Source organism: Polistes canadensis, unplaced genomic scaffold (assembly GCF_001313835.1).
Source record: "Polistes canadensis isolate GaletaPanama2010 unplaced genomic scaffold, ASM131383v1 scaffold_144, whole genome shotgun sequence".
Classification (NCBI taxonomy): domain Eukaryota; kingdom Metazoa; phylum Arthropoda; class Insecta; order Hymenoptera; family Vespidae; genus Polistes; species Polistes canadensis.
This window is the reverse complement of record NW_014569691.1, coordinates 274,369-295,073: the sequence shown is the minus strand read 5'-3', so window position 1 is coordinate 295,073 and position 20,705 is coordinate 274,369. Positions and strand designations below refer to the sequence as shown.

At 29.4% G+C, this 20,705-nt stretch overlaps 3 protein-coding genes across 12 annotated transcripts; 2 read left to right on the top strand and 1 right to left on the bottom strand.

Annotated features, from left to right (window-relative positions):
* Window positions 1-1,394: 1,394 nt before the first annotated feature.
* On the bottom strand, window positions 1,395-10,057 carry LOC106788574 (dysbindin protein homolog). Of its 3 annotated transcripts, none has more exons than XM_014751966.1 (6): window positions 9,806-10,057; window positions 2,764-2,997; window positions 2,398-2,687; window positions 2,160-2,315; window positions 1,936-2,076; window positions 1,395-1,855 (listed from the first exon to the last, which is right to left on the bottom strand). In XM_014751966.1, exons 2-6 carry the CDS (start codon window positions 2,817-2,819, stop codon window positions 1,767-1,769), a joined length of 732 nt encoding a protein of 243 aa, XP_014607452.1. In that variant the 5' UTR covers window positions 2,820-2,997; window positions 9,806-10,057; the 3' UTR covers window positions 1,395-1,766. The 3 variants fall into 3 exon arrangements, with proteins under 3 accessions (XP_014607452.1, XP_014607453.1, XP_014607451.1); XM_014751967.1 differs by lacking the exon at window positions 9,806-10,057 and adding an exon at window positions 5,519-6,259; XM_014751965.1 differs by lacking the exon at window positions 9,806-10,057 and adding an exon at window positions 4,878-5,215.
* LOC106788570 (bromodomain-containing protein DDB_G0280777-like) lies at window positions 6,352-15,130 on the top strand. 4 transcript variants are annotated; one of them, XM_014751945.1, is made up of 9 exons: window positions 6,352-7,596; window positions 8,880-8,983; window positions 10,667-11,118; window positions 11,190-11,473; window positions 11,613-12,767; window positions 12,885-13,291; window positions 13,722-14,112; window positions 14,174-14,275; window positions 14,363-15,130. In XM_014751945.1, exons 1-9 carry the CDS (start codon window positions 7,559-7,561, stop codon window positions 14,700-14,702), a joined length of 3,273 nt encoding a protein of 1,090 aa, XP_014607431.1. In that variant the 5' UTR covers window positions 6,352-7,558; the 3' UTR covers window positions 14,703-15,130. The 4 variants fall into 4 exon arrangements, with proteins under 4 accessions (XP_014607431.1, XP_014607430.1, XP_014607432.1 ...); XM_014751944.1 differs by having other exon boundaries at window positions 13,710-14,112; XM_014751946.1 differs by having other exon boundaries at window positions 6,352-8,663; window positions 13,710-14,112.
* Window positions 15,131-17,635: 2,505 nt separating this feature from the next.
* LOC106788564 (uncharacterized protein C1orf198-like) lies at window positions 17,636-19,671 on the top strand. 5 transcript variants are annotated; one of them, XM_014751922.1, is made up of 4 exons: window positions 17,657-17,672; window positions 17,971-18,009; window positions 18,099-18,398; window positions 18,477-19,671. In XM_014751922.1, the coding sequence occupies exons 3-4, from the start codon at window positions 18,108-18,110 to the stop codon at window positions 19,056-19,058; spliced, it is 873 nt and encodes a 290-aa protein (XP_014607408.1). In that variant the 5' UTR covers window positions 17,657-17,672; window positions 17,971-18,009; window positions 18,099-18,107; the 3' UTR covers window positions 19,059-19,671. The 5 variants fall into 5 exon arrangements, with proteins under 5 accessions (XP_014607410.1, XP_014607408.1, XP_014607409.1 ...); XM_014751920.1 differs by lacking the exon at window positions 17,657-17,672 and adding an exon at window positions 17,821-17,880; XM_014751924.1 differs by lacking the exon at window positions 17,971-18,009 and having other exon boundaries at window positions 17,636-17,672.
* Window positions 19,672-20,705: the final 1,034 nt, after the last annotated feature.

Sequence of the window (20,705 nt, the reverse complement as noted above, 5' to 3'; positions counted from 1 at the left end):
TTCATATATTTCAACTCGTAAGAGTCACAATTTCAGTCATTTTATTATAAGGAGATTACATTATAGAGTATACTTTTAAAAATAATTATCGCAATATATATGGTACAAGTAATACGAGATCTATATTTTTTTTTGCCAAAACCATGGTAAGATGCTGACCTACAAATTTGTGAGTGATTTTCGCTTTTACAAATATCTCAACGATAACAAATATATAATTATTATCCTACTTTTATTATATCCCCCTGGAAAAAATGATTTTAAGATGGACGGTGCCTAAACTATAAAACAAACTTTCCATGATTGTCTACGTTTGAATAATATTTTTATAATATTATGTAGATGGAACGTTTTCTAAATCCATTCCTTCACTTAAAAGCTCTTTTTCTTGCTCTTGAATCTTTAATTTCCTTTCTGGTAGGGTATACATGAAATACGTAGCGGCTGAATATAATAACATTGCTCCAGTCGCTATTGTTATTGTCATGCATACATTAACAAAACCCCGATGAAATTTATCATAATAATATTCCTTCTTTCTTGTACGGGTTAGCATATTTTATATTGATTTAGTGTCTGGAATAAGAAATGTTATCTATAAAGTATGAACACACTTTACAAAATGTGAATTATAAAATTTGATGCATTGGTGTATATATAATAACATTTTTATCAATTAACATAACCTCATATAATCTCTATTGAACAAAAATATTTCTCTTTCTTAACGTAAATTTTATTATATAATTTGTCAAATGTATATAGATGCATTTATTATTTACACGTTAATGAAACATTTACTAATATCAAACAAAAATTTGACTTCTTTTTTAACCACACAATTGAGACTGTAAATAAGTTAACACTTATTATTGTTTGTTTGTATTTAATTGAACTAAAATTATATTTTTAAATATTATAACTGTTCATACTTATATTTATATCTCAATTTATTTATGTACACGTATTTAAACTTGATTCCATTAAATTATATTTGATGTCCAACACGGTACTGCCATAAAACTGCACTATGCAGCGTGCATATACCAGAACAATTCGAGGTAATGCCGCTAGATGTCGCATCATCATTAATATTTCTCACAATTATTTTAACATTAAATTTCAGTGCATTCTAATGGGAAATTGCTTTTATGCAATTGCAGTTACATGCGAATATTTAAATGTTGTATAACATTATGATATACAAATTGTTATCAACAGTAGATAATTTACCGACAAGTGAAAGATTTAAGTTTAAAGAAATTATGTAGAGATAGCGTTTGTTGTCTCTTTAAATTATGAGATTAATTCACAGGTTAAATTAACAACAAAAGTTCATTTTTAACAATCCAAATTGTTACAAATTGTTATATTAGGTAATATTATATTTGTTTGTTTGTTGATAATATATATTTATAGAAAATAATTAATTTTTAACGTTATACATACTTCATTATATAGTATAATAAAATAAATTTCCAATTGTTTTTTAATATATCACGTTATCTCTGCACATATCTATATATCGGTATTACATTTACTTATATGTAGTGTTGACTGCGAATCATTTTTCTTTTAAGATGATATGTCACAATCAATTTAATTGTCATATACGTATTATGCATAATTAATGCAAATATATAATAATGATAAAAAACAAATATTATTCTTCCCTACAAAACAAACAAATAATAATATATTTTTCATTCATTCAATTGAAAGGGATAGACAATGAGCGTGTTAAAGGATCAGTTCTTAATAAATGTTCAATTCTCTAAGAACTCATTAAAAATTTGAGAATCTACATCTAATACTATTTCATCCAAAGATGGACCTTGTTTAGTTGTTGGTATTTCTGCAATTAAAATGCATACATTTATATGTATAGAAATTTTCATTAAATGAAATATTTAAATATAAAAGAAATATACATACTAGGTATATGTCCTGTCGCTTTATAAGCTTCCAATTCTCCTTTAAAAACTTCATCAAAAGTCTCTTGACGCTCTTTTAACATTAATTGTTGCTTTTGTTCATGCTTCGATACTCTATTAATATGTTCATTTGCCAATTTTGCTAAAAACAAAAATATATATTTATATATCTTAAATAATATAGTTTAATTTTGTTAATGCGTTAAATAGAATCAATCAATGTACCCTGTACAGAATTAATTTCAGATAATCTTTTTTCTTTATACAAAGCCAACTGAAATCTGTGATCCAATTGTCTACTCTGTAAATCTAGCATTTCATTTAGATTTTCCAATCTGTACAATGCTCCTTCGACTTCTTCGAACATTTCTTCTAATGTTCCTACAATAATATTTCATTTGTTGAATTTTTATATTACTCTTTGCAGAATTATTACAATATCAACTATATATGAAAAAAATACCTATTTGATCCATAAGATTTTGAATCCCATTATTTATTTTAGGAATGATAGCTAATGTGTTGTTTAAACACGTTATGTTATTCCATTCGTAATCCAATTTGTCGTAAATGGAAGTTACAAGAGTATCAACTTCTTGAGCCTTAGATGCATTCTCTTCCGCTAATTCGTGTAATTCGTTCCATTGTAACTGAAAATGATGCAAGATATCCGCGCCTGCATCATAATTAACATTTCTAGATTTAACAATTTTTTTCTGTTTAGGATTTTCGGTAACTGTTAAGCCCCGTATACTGTAACGTAAACAATATTTTATACAACTATTTCTGCAATTAAAAATATTAATATTTAAATGGTCATTATTATTACCTAGCAGATAAACCTTCTTGTACTGTCTGAAATTTGTTACGCAAAGTCCCAAACATATTTCTGTCAAATGCATTTACTTCTCATATAAGACAGAATAAATGAGCTAATATTTATTGTTTCAATTATTTTATAATATTTTAAAACATAACATATATGTAATTAAGCTTTGACCGATATAAAGCAACGTTTAAATTTTCTTATCGAAACATTTTACAAACTACTGCTTGATAAGAGCTGAAACACAAATAAGTTTATAATATTAAACTTAATGATTATTGCTCTCTCTAAGTTATAGTGTAGAATAATTTTATTATAATTATTATCATAACTGTTAAAAAACCAATTTAAAAAATTATCTAGGTAATGGTATAGCTACCATTTTTTCTTCTTTCAAAGAAGTATAAAATAATTTCTAATATAAGCAAATACAATTCATTTGTAAGTTAAAACAACTACATTATTGAATTTCCATTGGACTTTGACCAAACTGAGTCATTAGTGAAACCTAGTAAAAATATAAAAAGAAGTAAAAGAGGAAGAGATAGAGGAGAGGAAACATATTTACATATAGTTAACAATTTTTTTTCTTGATAAATTCATAACGTTATATTGTAATCTAATTCCACATAAATTATTTATTTGCTATTAAAATTTAGAAACAATAAAAATACTTCTACCAACTATAATGGCCACTATCTAATTTATATTGAATGTTACATTGAAATCACAATCAAATAAATCGTAAATTTGTAAATATGTAAGTGTTACTATATTGCAATTAATATAAAATGTTAAAAATGAGAATATTTTAGTATCGTAAAAAGAAAAATTATACATAGCAAAAAAATTATTTAATACATTTTAAAGCAATATTTCAAATTTGAAAGATATATAATTATCTTTTATGCGATCTTGTTACAATGTTATACAACATTCTGCACTTTGTTCGATCTATGCATTTTATAATGAAATTTAATTACTTGTTTACGCACTACATTTGATTTTAATCATTCGTTAAAGGTTATCATTAAAGCGGAAAAAAAGGAAAAGAATATAAGAATAAGAAAACTAGAATAAATGTTAATAAGACTTTGTTTTATACACTGTAAACGTTATAATTTAATAATCATAAAAATAAATATATTTATTTATGTATATAATTTGTTTCTTTTAACGAGTTTCTATAAATTAAATTTAAAAACTCTTCCATGTACATAAATATATAAATATATATATTTTCTCTAACATAGTATTTATTTTCTGAAAAAATGGTGTATACTATGTTCTATGAATGTAGCAGTAAAAAAAAATTAAATTGAACATTGTATTAAAAATTATATTGAAAATTGCATCAAGATAAATATATACATAAATACATTTATCTATATTTTTTATTCATTAATATTAATAAACTATCTAATCAATAGTTTAAATATAAATGATTATCTAGAAGTTGACTATACGAGAAAGACAGAGGTGTAAAATAAATATGACGTCACGACAACTATAAAGCTGTTCACCAATTAAAGCGACTATTTCTGTGTCTCTTGCAACAGGAATTCTCAACACAAATCATGTTGCTCTCTCCTCTCTCTCTCTCGCTCGCTCTGTGCATATATATGTGTGTAAGCAATTTGGCAACGTCGCTAAGGCTTAATCCGGCCAGAAGGAATGGTGCCTAGCAACCAACCAGTGAGGTCAACAAACGAGGTCAAATCACAGATTATTGCCTGCGCAGTAACGACAAAAATAATGATGATACTGATGTAAATTCATGCATATTGCATTTTCAAATGTCGCTATTTTTATCTTTCAATAGAATTTTCTTTTACTTTTCTATATATTTATTTTCGTTCGTTAACGAATATAATTTACCTCATTCAAAAAAGTAGTAAAAAAAAAAAGAAGAAAAATTTGAAAACGAAATCGAAGGATAAAATATTAATAGTGTTGTATAAATTTTAACCTAGTTTCGTTAGTTTAACCCCTTTTCGAAAAGAGGAAGAAATAATATAATGCATACATACACATTGTATATAGGACATACGTGCGCATGTCCATGTACGTGCATAAATCTATTTTACGTAAGATAAAAGCATCATCAACACACTTACAACAAGAATTTCAGAAGATTGTAGCTAAGAAAGGAGACGATGATAACGACGATACTTGGTGGTGGAGAGGTAGGGAATCGCTGAGACGGTACTATTCACCCACACACACATATGTATTTGGTATAGCTGGTAGATAGATTTTTATGAATACGAAGATAGATACTCAAAAGAGAGGGAGAGAGAATGAGAAAGTAGCAGAGTCAGAAGGAAAATAGTTGGAAGGGAGAAGGGCGTGGCATTCTACAATCGCTGGAAATAAATGGAACGTATTGCACGCTAGCGACGTAAGCAACTTTGCGATACTCTACTATACTATACTATACTAACGCTGCAGCAGCTACTTACGTCAGTGTTATTTTTACATTTTCAGAAAGTGTTGGTAATTTACCGACGATGACAAACTTTAAATACTTTTTAAGTTATAAAAACTATTTAAAAAACATATCTAGGAAAACTATAACGCTAACCATACGTTTAAAAATTGTCCGATATTAATCACTATATCGACATTAATATTTAACTCCGACATGACCTGTGAGCGAGAGAAAGAGAGAAGAAGAGAAGGTAGAGGAGGAGGAAGAGCTCTTTCTATAAATAGCAATTTTATAGCCACAGTAAAATTTTTCAGATACAAATAATACCCAAGGTAGAAAGTAAATGGCGTAGTAAAGTTGTTGGATAGTCGAAAATCCTTCAGACTCCTTTCCTCCCTCCATGCATTCAGCAAGCGTAAGTATATAAGTATTACTTCAGCAAAAACTCAACAGGAAGGGAATTTAAGCTGGAAAAGTTCTGCGCAACTTGTGACAAACGAGAAGTTAGTGGGAGGAGCAGCCGAGCATGGTAGGTCAACGGACTTATCGAAGCGTCTCTTCCCTCCCTTCGTCCCTCTACCACCTCTTTCATCCCTTACTCTAGCTAGTATATCATACTACTATATCGTGGTAATCCTATTTTCCCTTTCCATTTTGTTTCCCCCCCTCTCTCTCCCTTTTTAATCATGGAGATCACCTCTTTGCGCGTATTAATATAGAACCCGCTCTGCTACTGATACTGATAACAAGCAAAGGACGAAAAACCACGGGTAGGGATATGATCAATAGTCAATGCAATGAAAATACTGACCAGATATATATATACCTACATATACATTTAATTATCTAATTGCATGTCCCAGCTTTATTTATTAGAGAAGCGGAGAAATATGAAATGCAACGACGAACCGCATTTCGAAAGTATTGATCCGTTTGTAGAGAACGTCATTATTATTTATTATTCCTTTTACGAGTCACCCATTAATTTTACGTAAGCTTGTGCATAGTAACCGTTATAAATAATAGATGTGAAACATCGCATCGTTAACTTTAAAAATGTTAATCTAGACGATTTCGTTGTTATATTGTATCTTACGATATATTATTGCATTTAATAATAATTATTATTATTATTATATATTAAAAAAAGAAGGGGGTACACTATATATTATGATAATAATTAATTATTATAACAAATTTTTCAAGCTAATTTAAAAGATTATAATTATTGCTAATTCGAGCACAGAAAGCTTTCCAAATGTTTGTTTGTGTACGGGTGCAGTGTATGCACACGTGTGTATATGCGAGTTTGCTGCACAAATGTCCCTGAACAGGCAGCACACTACCATATGTTACGATCAATAGAGACGGTACATTCGGCCGTTTTCGACATGTTCCGTTGAGTTCCCCTACTATATTTGTCCTCGACGACCTCCAACCATTAATGACCACGCCTTGCCTGCGTGCTTCCACGATGAAATTGATTCTAGAAAATGCAACACGTTCCTAACATTCCTTAAAGATTTTCTTATTGTTAGTTATATTCATTATAAAAGCACTCGCCCCCCCCCTCAAATGCTACGTGCATATAATTTTTTGTTTGTTTGCTATTTTAATATATTTGTTCTAGGGATCGATAGAATTAGTATTTAAATGTATTCATATCTCTCTGTCATACAAAGTTGTTTTTATATAATATGTATTGTAGATAATCGCGCATTAATCGATCAATATTGAATCTATTATAAATAAATAATTTTTCCGTCAATTTGTTGTTCCTCGTTCATAGCAACATGTAAAGCAAGAAATTGACTATCATAGATCATAGCTGGATAAATCGTTGGAACTCGCAATTGTTTCCATTTACAACGAATGACTGACAGACGGCAAGTAGCAGCAATTGGTAGTAGTAGTAACTGCAGCAGTACAAACTGACGTTGAGGAGGATATAGCTGGATGAGGCGGGAAGAGGGAGTTGATACAAATACAAGAGCGTTTAAACTGTGAGGAAAGAAAAGTGGATGATGGAACAAACGAAGGGATGGGAGGAAAAAAGAAAAAGAGAGAAGGAGAAAATAGAAATAGCAATTATCCAGCAATGTTGTAGATACGCCTGCGCCAACGTTGCATCATTGGTTCCCCATCCAGCTCTTGAATATATATTAGGTTGACTTAATTTCAATTCGAGCTGTTTTCCATCTCTCTCGCTTTCAGTTTCTCTGTCTTCCTTCCTCCCATCAAGGCGAGTCTTTACAGTCGTATTCATCCGCCTGCTCTCCCTTTATACTTGTTGGAATTTCATGCAAAGGGTTTACATGAGAATGTACGCATGCGCCGCGTAACTATACAAGTAGTACGCTGTCGAGAATGAACCCTCAAAAACTGATAAAGGAACGCAGTACGCGGTAAGTGGTGGGGGAAGTTAAGCGTAAAGGGCGGGGTGAGAGGTAGGTGGAACGTGCGTTATTCCTATAAAGATTGTAGATGAGGGACGAGGAGGGAAACCGAAGCGTCAGAGAGTGGGAGAAGCCCGGCGTGGTTGCTTCAAACGGCGCACGCTGCTCCATGCTCGCTCGGCCATTCGCGCGCGCGCGCGCGCGCGTCCTTACAAAATACAACGGCAACTGAACACTCTGAACCCGACGTTGAGAACGCGCTTCAACAGTTCGCCACGAATTCACACTGAGTTGATTATCCTGTCGCGCGGTTTCATCGTGTGGCGCCGCCATATTGGCAGCTCAATATAACACGTACTAATAATAAAGTTTAGATAGGATACGAAACAGGGCTAACGGCGGCAGTCAATGTGTCGATTCTACCATCGTTGTACGGTCGCTACGTCAATGTATTATTTAAGGAAAATGCTGTGATCATGTTTAACACTGTCAGCCATGTTTGATCAAATGCGAGAACTCGAGAGGGCCTTACTATTCAAATGATAACAATTCTTCATCGCATCGTCATTTTTCTTTATTTTAATTTATTTGCGGATCCTCCTTTTTTATTGCTTTTTTCAAATTGTTAATCGTCGTGCAAAATATACAAAGATAGACCATCGTATGGTGAAGAGAAAGCGAGAGAGAGAGAAAAAAGGAACAAATAGATTTGGCGCCCAGTCAGTCATTTTGACGCATGTTGGTAATTTGACCAGCGCGCGTATTTAATTGGTCCAATTTATCATGAATATAATTTACGCGAATTCATTATATCAATAAAGGATCTTCGCTCGGTCAATGATCTTTATAAATATTATTAATGAACTTTTGTCAATTATTGTGATGAGAATGATCTGTGATTATTGGAAAGCAACAATTGCAATTATCGCGAAACTTTGAATGTCAGAACATTTGGTAACCGGTTTTTCAAATGTTTTGTTATTCTATACATACAATAGTGTCCTGCATGGAAGTTTCAACAACATGAACTTATGTTTATAACTTTATGACAATTTTCATTGTTGGCAACAATGCCTGTAAGTACTATTAATATATATAGATACATACACACACACATGTATATGCAGAGAGTTTAATAAAAAATTAAAAGAAGCCAAACAGTGTTGTCATATTCTGTAGGTAATTTATTATTGTATATAATATAATAAAAGAACATTTGTGAGAGACAGTTACTATTGTAAGCGTGACTAATAAAATAATATTTAATACGAAATTTTTATTATCATTTGCAGATCGGAAATGAATGATCCATTAGATAACGATATTAAAGAATTTGGATTGTCCACGAAGGGTACAAATTATAAGGATAGCAACGTGGATTTATTACAAGCATTTGGTATGTGATTGTTAACTAACAATAATAAATGTATTGTCTTCATAGAAACAAATTATACTAATGCACACCATTTTGCAAACATTCTAAAAAAACATATCATGTACCATGTACATATATATATCTTAATCTAAAGCTATCTTTTTCTTTGCGTCTAAACAGTTTATAATATCTATCATAGTTTTACAAGTTACATCTTTCTATTAACTCTTTGAGTGCTGAATACCCCCTTAGCCGATGTGCTTTGTAGGGACAGAATGTTTTATTATTAGTGCGAGTTCCATTGATTGATTATATTAGATGCAAGTAACGAAGAATTATAATGTTATTCTCTCAAATTAAATAGCATACAATAATATTATGCGTTCATAACATTCAAAGGGTTAAAGACCTATTTAACTTTTATTTTTTCTATACACTTCTTCTCTCTGTCTTAATTAAGTTTTTCTAATCTTTTGGCTATACCGCTGACGCAACACTTTTGCTTTTTCATTAATAATTCAATTATTCTTGACAAATTATATACATGTAAGAGTGAATGATTCAATTCTAAAATCTACATTGTCGAGTCTTATTATGAAATAATTTACATATTATAAGAGTAACATGCAATTAAAATAATTGCATATCTAATTAGTAATAGCTTTATCTATCATGAATATATTTCACTATTTATTTCCTACTATTTAATTAGTTAAATAAAATTTACATAAACACACACATGCATACACATATGCATGTATATATACACATCAAAATTAAAACATGTCATTATATATTCAGTTAATAACATTAGAAACATATGACAAATATAAATATTCTTACCTTATTTTATTTAAAGTAAGGTTAAGTTGTCGGTCCTCTCTTTCTCTCTTTCTCTCTTTCTCTCTCCCTTTCTCTTTCTTTCTCTCTCTTTTTCTCTTTCTTTCGATGATATTTTTTATCCTAATTTTACGTACTACACATACAAAAGCACTAGGTAAACAAAAATTTCACATGCACACGGCAATAATAAAGTTTCACTCAATAGAATCGACAAGTCCGATGTTTAAGGTGCGTTAATAGGAAGGTAAATTGTGGCGGGAAATTCGTATATGGTTAAAACAAGCCAATAATATTCGTTCTTTAAATCGTATCGATTTGTTGTCCTATTTTTATTTAGCGACAAAACAAAAGTTAACTACTCTTCGGTTATTAAATATAGTTTGTATTATATCATAAGAAGTTATTTCTCGTTTATATATATATATATATATATATATATCCTCATATTTTTCTAGATCGTAATCGTATTGTTTTCGTAATTTGCATCTTTTAATAGCAAGTGGTTATCGATAAATGAGAATATTGTATGCTCCGAATGATCAACGAATCATCTGCATGGATGTAAAGTTGTGGTAATATTGGTGTAATCAATTTAATAAGACACAAAAGCGCGGCAAATAGTTTTAGATTGTTTTCGTTTAGTTTAATAAATATAATACAACTATATATTATATGCGCGCGCGTTAAACTAAACATATTATATATAATTTTTTTCATTTTGTTTATTAATTTCTTAATAAAAAAATTAAGGTTAACTCACATGATCTTTATAAATTTAATTCTTTCTTTTTTGCTCTTATAATCCAACCATATACGATGTTTACATTAATTGGGAAAAATAAATTATGGCTATTGTTACAGATGAACAAACAGATAAACAAAGTCCGTCTCATGATTTATCCGGTCAGCTATTTAATTGTGAAATTTGTGAAAAACAATTTGCTACAAAGAAGCTATTAAAAAATCATATTTTTACTCATCTTGGAAGAGCTCGCGTGGTACTTAAGAGAGTTTCCAATTTGAAAGTACTTAAAAGAAAACACAGTGATACCTATTTCTTGAGTTCAGAAAAGAGTCAATCTTTGAAATTAAAACTTAAAAAAACGACTTATACTGATCCACTCAAATTAACGCTTAAGAAATCATCTGTGTCAGAAGACTTTATCGTAGTCAGTACTAATCATAGTCTGAATACAATTAATTTCTCTGCGGAAGACGTGGCAGGTGAAAAGGATAGAAATGAACAGAGTGATGCTGAAGAAACAGATAATTCAATCAAGCAAACATTTGAAAACGTGATGGTAGATCAACAGGTATGCTTTTTTCATAGATTACAATTATTTCTACGTTTCATTGTTTTAAATTATATTTCTAATTTCTATAGGACGATTATGAGAACGCTAAATTTGAATCTGACAATGATAATTCTTTGGAAGAAAATGAAAGACCATCCTTAGATATTAATGAAGGCGATTCTGGAGTAGGAAGTGATATGGCAAATCCATCCGAAAAAGAAGATCAAAATGTTGACGATTTACACGGGTCTGATAATTATAATAATACAGAAAAGAGGCTTTCAGAAATAGAGGATCATGAAGAATCAGATGCCTTAGAAGCAACATGCAGAGAAACAATAGAAAATTTAAAGAAGTTAGGAGAACAATCAAGGTAATTTTTGATCATGTTTATTTATTTATATTAATCAATTGAATTATTATAAAACATTAACACTTTGATATCCGGCATATGTCCAATACTTTTGCCACTGAATGGCATAGAGTTAATTTAAAAATATACATATTTTCAGTTCTAGATCTATAAATCAGTTAATTAATAATTCTTCCGTTGATGAAGATAATGATACAGTGAATGAAGTAGACATGTTACATGATCTTGAAGAAAATCCAGCTATAAGCATTATCTCTAAGTCTTCCACATTTTCTAATCATTCTGTGTCCGAAGATAATCCAAAACAAGCAGTAGTAGAAACAGAGACTGGATTTAATTGGAATCAATTATCTACAGATTTAACACATAAAGATAAACTTGGTTCAAAAGAGAATGAAGATCACGGAGAAAATTCAAATGAAAACAATATCGAAAATTCTACATCACTTTTGCATAACTTTTTAATGGAGAGACGTGATCATAGTGAATTGATATCAAGCAGTTTACCACCAGTTGAAACCGAATATGTTTCTTTAGAGAAATTAGCTGAAACTGTTAGCATGTGTCGCGTTTGCAATGAAAAGTTTAAAGATATAACGCATCTCGATGAACATAGAAGTAAAGTTGGTCATTATCAGTGCAATATTCCAGACTGTGCCAATCTTATTTTTCATTCACCGGTGGAAGTTTCTATGCACAAATCTCAAGTGCACGGAACGTCGCTGTCTCCAAGTGTTAGTCAATTGTCTCCCCACTTAAATACGAATTCTCCTCATTTAAATCAAAATTCGCCACATTTACGGCAAGCTTCTCCACAGTTGAATACGCATTCACCGCATCCTCAGTCTATGGAATCTCCATCGCAACTTAGTCGAAATTCTCCGTTGACAGCTCCTCATCAAACAAATTCACCAACATATAATGCTGTAACCAGTAATACGACTCAACAAATTATACCACCAGTTAGTTTCGACCAATTACCAGCACCTGTACAACAATTAGCTCAACAAGTGCAACGTATGCCTCTTCCACAAACGCAATTACCTCCAAGTCTTCCACCGGGAGCTAATACAATGATACCTGGAACAAATTACTTTGTACCGCCGCCAGGAAGACCACCATTATATAGAATTTCTGGTCCACATAGTATGCATTACCAGTCTCATTTATCTCATCTGTATCCACAATATGGACCTGGCCCATACCCACAAATGACTGGTCCTCCACAAATGCATCCTCAACTTTCTCAACAAATGTCACGTGGTCGATATCCATCAGTTGCACAGAATACTAGGTTAGATATAATTGTAACACAAATAAAATAAATTGTAATTGTAGTCTTTAGTATTTAGAATATTTAATTAGAAAATATATACTTTGATGTAAGTAATATAATTATGAATTTTGTTAGGTCGCCGCGTATACCTCAAAGTGGCACCGTTCCTCGTCAACGTTTGAAAAGACCAATGCAACAAGCAGTGCAGTTACAACACCAACAACAGCAGCAGCAGCAGCAACAACAACAACAACAGCAACAGCAGCAACAACAGCAGCAACAACAACAACAACAACAACAACAACAACAACAACAGCAACAACATCACCAGAATAACACTGTTGTAAAACAAAGAAGGTTAGATGTTTTAATGCCGGATAGAAATGAAGATGCAGATTGTCATGTTATCGCACAACAGAAGAGGAATGATGGATTACCTGTTATACAAAATGTTCAAGGAGCTACAACCCAACAAACAACCAATAGAAATGATTCAACAATACATCTTACTGATTCCATAACTCTTAGTGTTAGACAACCTGGTAAGTTGAACATGCAACTGATTGTTGTAGTAATGTCAATATTTTTGAGAATATTATTTACTTTATTTCACAATCAATTATTATTGAATGCCATTATTGAAATGCTAATAATATTCTTGTCAAATAATTTTATTTTATGACGTTGTATAAATGATTATTTTTTTCATACTTTTGTATATTATATTTGTATTATTGCATTTTTATATTTTCTATATTGATTAATTTTATTAAAGTGCCTCTTCTGACAAATATCTTTTTATTTATTTTTATTTAGTTATTGTAACTTTATAAACATTTTATCTATTGCTATTAAATATTACTGTACATTTTGCTATATATTTCCATTAATTTGATGTTAATATTAAAAATAGAGAAGAGGTATTTTACAAAAATATAGAAATATATTATTAATTAAAAGGTTCTACTCCAGCTCAACTTCAAAATACATCAAATCCTGGTAGTAAAAAGTCGGATGCGAAGGCAGTGGCAAATGTATTGGCAGCTAGAGGTATTACAGTAACTCCTGCTGCAAATAAAAATAAAGCCAGTGAACAAAGTAAGCAGCAATCACCAGTATCGCAACAGAGGCCTACTACGCAGCAGTCTTTAAATGTTCCAGCCCTTAATTTAAATTCAGCAATTTCTATTATACCAGCGTCACAAAAGAAGCAGCAAGAGCAAGGACAATTTGCTGTTCCTCAAAATAAGCAAAATAAATCGCTAATAGGTGATGTAGAGCGGCCACCTAGACCTCCTACGGTTGATTTAACTCAAGATAATCCGCCTCAAGTGCCAGTAATACGACGAGGAAGGCCTCCAAGGTATGTAATATATGTATTCAAATTATATTTGATTTTTTTGACGCGTATATATCTATTTTAGAACATTACTCACTTGTCAAATGTGCGAGAAAAGTTTTCAAAATCAAGATATGCTGACACAGCATATGGCGACACATAGATCAATAAATAAACTTCTTCACAAGTAAGCTGTATTATTATTTTCTAACAGTTATCTAAACTAAATAATGCAACAAGATGATTAATAAAAGTACCTATATTTTATTTAAAGGTGCAATCTATGTTCTGCTCAATATCCAACAGCTCAAGCATTAGTTACGCACAAACAAACTTATCATAAAGAAGTAGAAACTTTGACACAAACTGGAAGTATAGAATTGGCGATACCGGTAGTAGATTTAAAATCCCCGCACGTGTTAAATCGTTTAACAAATTTGGGAATTCAAAGTTATATACCATTATCTCAATTAAGTGCTCAAACGGGAGGATATTTTGGTCTACCAATAATAACGATAGATGGTGCAAGAAATCCTAATACGTGTAATTTAGGCGCACTTGGTGCTACATCGATACTAAGCCTTGGTCCTCTCAAACATTTGTCTAATAGGTAACTAGGAAGAAGAGGCTTTTTGGTAATTGTACTAATTATTTTGTACATTTTTTTCAATCACCATTATCTTCCTGTATTTGGGTAAATTCATATATTCTATTGTTTCTTTCCATGACTTGTTATCATTTTAATCGGTTCGTTTTTTTTCTTTTGCTAGTATTCATTTTTATTTGATATGTATGTGCATATTATTATTTACATTTATTTAAGTAAAGTTTCAAACATTAATATGATTTGAATGAACAATATTCTAGTTTTCAGTTTAATATTAAGATTAAGATTATCAGAATAATTGTTTAAATTTACTTATTATTTGTAAATAGTTCTAGAGCAATACAGTATTCTTAATAATGGTTAGAAAAACTTTTCAATATGTTTATAATAACACAGAAAGAGAGAGGGAGAGGGAGAGGAAGAGGGAGAGGGAGAGGAAGAGGGAGAGGGAGAGGGAGAGGGAGAGAGAGAACGAGAGAGAGAGAGAGAGAGAGAGAGAGAGAGAGAGAGAGAGACCCGAGAGAAATACAATCAGTAAAGTATGTATCATATATTTACATATTCTGCACTAATATAATAGAATTTTTGGGAATGGTGTACTTCATGTGCAATTAAAAAAAAATTAATGTAATATATTTTTTTTTATACAAGAAAATACGAGAGTTAAGTCAATGTTTACTCTCATTTTCCCGTAAAACATACTTTATTAGAATTTACACCAATAATCATTTTCATTATTTATAATTCATCAGATTCGCACAACATTTTTTCCCATTATTACAAGCAGTACAAAAAAAAGCAAACTTTTTTAAAATCATTACTTTGAATGTAAATTTAAACACATACACATAACAATGTATTTCTTTCTATTATATTTCATTGAAAATTTTTATTTAAAAATAAATTGAAACGGATGTAAGAGAAATTCGCGGTTTAATTTATGATAGTTGGACATTAAAGTTTCGGTTAATCATATTTTGTGTTAATAAAATGTAATATAAAATTTAGATTATAAAAATTATAATACTACAAGCAACCTACTTTTATGCAACTTCATGTTGTTAAAAATTAGTATTGATTTGAATATGAAGTTTGTTCTGTTAAAATTTCTTATGATTTTCATTTAATACAAAAAAATAGACATTTACAGATCGTACACGTAATCGTTAACATACAACATCGATAGATAATTTTATATTATATAATGCGATTTTAATTAACAGCATATAAAAAAACATTACGTTATTAAAAGAAATTTATTATTATATACAATTAAATTTGTGCTTGTGAGGTTTAAAACAAAGCAAATCTATTTTCATAAATATTGAACAAAAATATGATATAAATTGAGAATATACACATTATATATTTACTTCTTTGTTTGGACATTATTATAAACTCGCGCGCTTTTTCAATGTTATTGAAAAGTTTTTGTATTTTGCGACAATTTTGCATTTACAAATGCAAAGTGCACAAAGTTGCTGATGTACCTAAAGCAGAGATCTCTTGTCTGCTAATTTAATAAAATAGTATATCTCAGAATTTTTATCTGATTCGTTCTTGTTGTATACAAGATGTAACCAAAATAAGAAGCTAAAATTTAAGAATTAGATTCCTCGTACACAAATAGTGAAGAAAAATAAAGTTTCTTTGATGGAAATACTTTATTTTTGAATTATACAATTTCAAGTATTATTTTAGCGTGCTTCAATTATGTTCTTTTTATTTGCCACATTTAAAATTAAGACACCAATTAGTGTAACTACGTCTGCTGAATTTTTTGTTTGTATTGAATATTTTATGCGAAAAGATTTTAATAGAACATGACATCATTTTAACATAATCGAAGTACGTTAAGATTGTACTTCAAATTGTTTCAGTTTCATATTGATAAAACTTATTTCTTTTCTCTATGTATGAAGAATCTGTTCTTTAAATTTTATTGCGTATTTTCATTATATATATCTTACTACTTGCGTCCAAATAAAAATAAGAAGTTTAGAAGTTATGAAATTAAAATAGCACGTTACTTACATTAAATTATACAAATTTAACAAACTTCATTATTTTCTTTTTGTTTTGTTTTACAGTTTATATTTTAAAACATCAAACAATGTATATAGTTAAATTTTTAAAGAGGGACATACACACACATATACACACACTTAACGATACATTTGTTTATACAAGAATTGTATTCATGAAATTTATACGTAGGTTTGTACATAAATGTTTCAAATATACACATACCTACTCTTACATCCTATTTATAATAATTGATAATTATAATTAACAAAATAACCACTTGATTATTATTTATTATCATTCCTATTAATGGCATATTGTTATTTGTAAATAATTATTTTCCATTATTTTTGTTTGTTTTATACACGCCTCATATGTATTTTGGTTCGTATATCGATTATAATAATAATATTGTTAGAGCAAGAGAAGTGTAAGAACTGATTCAAAATAATGATAATATTATTGTTGTATATATTTGTATAATAATAAAAAGCTGATCAATATAATATTTTGATTAAGTAGATAGATATATATGGGAGCAATCAGGTATTGCAAAAACAATTTCTTTCTTGTTTAATCTAAACAAAATATACTACAAATTTAAACAAGTAATTATATCTTGCATATTTATTATATACATCCTTATTTATATATTTTTAAATAAACATTATAAGTCAACATTTAATCATCTGCTAATTTTAACCACCAAATTAAAAACCCTTGCTTTAATATCATTATTGGTTATTATTTTTACAATAAATATTTAAAAAATGTATAATTTTTTATATTGTACATTCGAAAACGCAGGTTGAAAAATTGGATGTATTAATGATTTTTGAATTTTTCGCGCTAATTTCATTATTTGAAAGAACATATTGAACTTAGCCAATCAGCGCGCGTCACTACCATGCAATGTCACATTGTCTTTTGATTTGATGTGTAATATTGTGCGGTGTGAGTATAAGTTAATGTTGCTCTTATTATAATTAAACAATTAATTACTTTTGATGTCCATGTGTCGGAGTGAATAAAAGGAACTTTGTTTACTTGGTTAATAAAATAAATTTGTTAATATGTAATTTGTTGTAACAAATAATGATAGTTTATACCTATTGATCTTGATTGATGTAGACATCATGCAAGACAATGGAATTGCTTTTGTTCGTATTTAATCTTTAGATTATTATAGTAACAATTTATAGTTTTTTGAATAATAGTAATAGTAGTGTTATAATATTACAATGTTATAGGTTATAAAGTTATTTGTAAAATTTCAAGAAAGAGTCTTGGTATGTGCATGTATATAGAAAGTTTTTAAATATTTATCTTCCATTTTTCAAAAGTAGTATATTTCAAATTGTTAATTCTTACATTTTAGTATTTCACGATGAGCAGCGGTACACTAAATTCCAAGGCAGAAAAATATTTTTATAGTTTAAGTCCTTTGGCTCAACGTATTGGCGAAGACATAACTGTGACAAAAGAAGCTTACGAAGGTCTTTGGAATACTTTGAGTATTTCAGAACGGAACCAGGCGATTAATGAAACTATCATTCGACCTGAGGTAGCTTTGCAATACGCTGTTAAAGAAGTTGAAATTTCAAAGGAATTACCCGATTGGTATCCAAAACTTCGTATTCAAACTGGTATGAAATATGTTATCGATGAAACAGGATCTGTAAGTATATTTAATAATTAGAATTCTTGAAGATCCCCCAACATTAAGTGTATACTATCTATGTCTGTCCTATTGCAGACATTAAAATGGCGAGACGAACACTCCGCACCATTTTCATTTATGACTCAATCTCAAATGAATTTAAATTTAGTAGATCCCAACGAAGATATAACATCCAAATGTCTTAGATCTCATTTCGGAGAATCTCCGCATTTTTCAAGCCCCATTAAATCTCAAAGAAATAATTCTAATTCCATTACCGACAATTATAATTCTAATCAAACTAATCGTTACCAATCCGAGTGTTATTCCAAAAGTTTGTTCGAAGATGAACCGTGTGGAAATTTACAGAACAGCGACATAGATACTGAACACTCTGAGAGTATATTTGCTAAGTTAATTAATAAAACTTCCTTATTAAAATTGCAAAATAATTTAGAAGACGATATGGAAAGTTTGGTACATGATAGGGATTCGGATAAAAGTCAATCCAATACATTGGTAGCTGTTTTGCGAACAAAGTCAAGCGATATTAATGAATCGACGGCTCTCTTAGAAACACCTAGCTCTTACAGTAGTTTTCAGTCTTCTCAATTAAATCACGATGAGGAGGAAAGATGTATACCAAAGACTGGATTTGAATTTTTAGATAATTGGTAAATTAACTTCGATCATTTTTATGCTTATATACTGCAAGTTCAAAATCAAAGTATTCCTATAATTATTTAACTTAAGACTGTTTTATATATACATATATTTCAATATACATGTAATTTAGTATTAACGACAAATACTCCATACATTTTATCTCCTCAATTATCATATTATATAGACTGTATTTGATAAATTAGATTATTATCATCCGTACCATGGCTTTTTAAACTTATTTATTCCATACTATCTTTTTTTTGTATCATAAACTTATAGAAATATTACATGTATAGTCTTGCCAAACTAGTTTTGAATTAATTTTTGGTCGTTGCGTGTTTAAATTTCTGCAACCTCCAAATTTAGTTATGTAACCCCATACTGTGTTGCAGCCTACATTTTAAGAAGCCCTGATCTATACATATCGCTTATCATTAGTATTGTGTGTATTTAATGCATATAGATATAAAATATATAATACAATGATATATTTTATTGCTAAGTGTTAGAAAACATTATATAAGATTATGTTAATTGATCTAATATAATACATTTTGAGCTTTCATTTTATTTGCTCACGGATCTCAATATGTTTATTTTATTTCTTAAGCGAACATTTTTTTAAAATGTACTATTATATTTATATAACTGAATAATATTACCAAGTAGTATTAAAAATTAAGTAGAAAAAGAAACAAGAGTTCATCATATAATATTTTGATAAATAATATTTGTTCGTCTATTTTGAGATATGTATTTTATTTTAAAATATTTTTATAGAAAAAATTATATTTAAAACAAATTGTTTTGTAATTTTAATATGAAACTATATATGATACAGAGGCTATAATAATTTACTTAGATCTTATTTCAATCATTTGCGAGAAATGGAACATTTTTATGTTACATCTGAAAAGTACAATACAATAAGTAAGAATAAAAATAATAATAATTAACCCTTTATGAGAAGGGGGGGGGCTGCTTTATTAAGAATAATATTTTAAGTAATTATATATAATAAGAACATTTATATAAATAAAATATATTAAGTTTGTATATGTAATGTGTGTATAATGTGTACACAAAATATGCTTTTTTAATATTTAAAAAATTTATAAATGAAATTTAAATACACAAGATACTTCATACACATACTTACAATTCGTTTGTTAACTCTCTCTAACATTTACTTATTTATAAGTATTGATTTATTCAATAATTTTCTGTTTAAATGTTTTGCAGTATTAAAATCAGATTAATACTCATTCAAGTAAGAATGATATAAAGTACATATCTATTAATATAGTTGAAATATTAAACAATTTCGATCAGATATTTTATTAGATGAAAATTTTCAACTCAAAGTTATTACTGCGCAGGAACGTTAAAAAAATCTTAAATACAAATAGAGTGTATTAGTGTATTAAAATAATTATTAATTAATCGATGGAAGTGTCTATTGTTGTCTAAAAGCTCGGAGTAAATGTTTTGTCAACCGTCTTCCTCGAAATTCACCTTGAGACTGGCACTTTCTCCTTCATGAAAATTCTTTTATTAAAAGTTGTTTATATGACCTCCCGAACGTTGCGCATGTGTATAAATGAAATAATACAACTGATTAATAGAACTTAAGCTTATAACATTCTGATTGTAGTATTT

Coding starts and splice junctions, on each gene's coding strand:
- LOC106788574 (XM_014751966.1), bottom strand. CDS start 2,819: ATGTTTGGGACTTTGCGTAACAAATTTCAGACAGTACAAGAAGGTTTA. Junction 2,077..2,159: donor TGAAATTAATTCTGTACAGG/GTACATTGATTG, acceptor TTTTGTTTTTAG/CAAAATTGGCAAATGAACAT. Junction 1,856..1,935: donor AGCGACAGGACATATACCTA/GTATGTATATTT, acceptor TTTTAATTGCAG/AAATACCAACAACTAAACAA.
- LOC106788570 (XM_014751944.1), top strand. CDS start 7,559: ATGAACCCTCAAAAACTGATAAAGGAACGCAGTACGCG. Junction 11,119..11,189: donor ACGTGATGGTAGATCAACAG/GTATGCTTTTTT, acceptor TAATTTCTATAG/GACGATTATGAGAACGCTAA. Junction 12,768..12,884: donor TCAGTTGCACAGAATACTAG/GTTAGATATAAT, acceptor GAATTTTGTTAG/GTCGCCGCGTATACCTCAAA.
- LOC106788564 (XM_014751920.1), top strand. CDS start 17,857: ATGCAAGACAATGGAATTGCTTTT. Junction 17,881..17,970: donor AAGACAATGGAATTGCTTTT/GTTCGTATTTAA, acceptor ACAATGTTATAG/GTTATAAAGTTATTTGTAAA. Junction 18,399..18,476: donor TTATCGATGAAACAGGATCT/GTAAGTATATTT, acceptor GTCCTATTGCAG/ACATTAAAATGGCGAGACGA.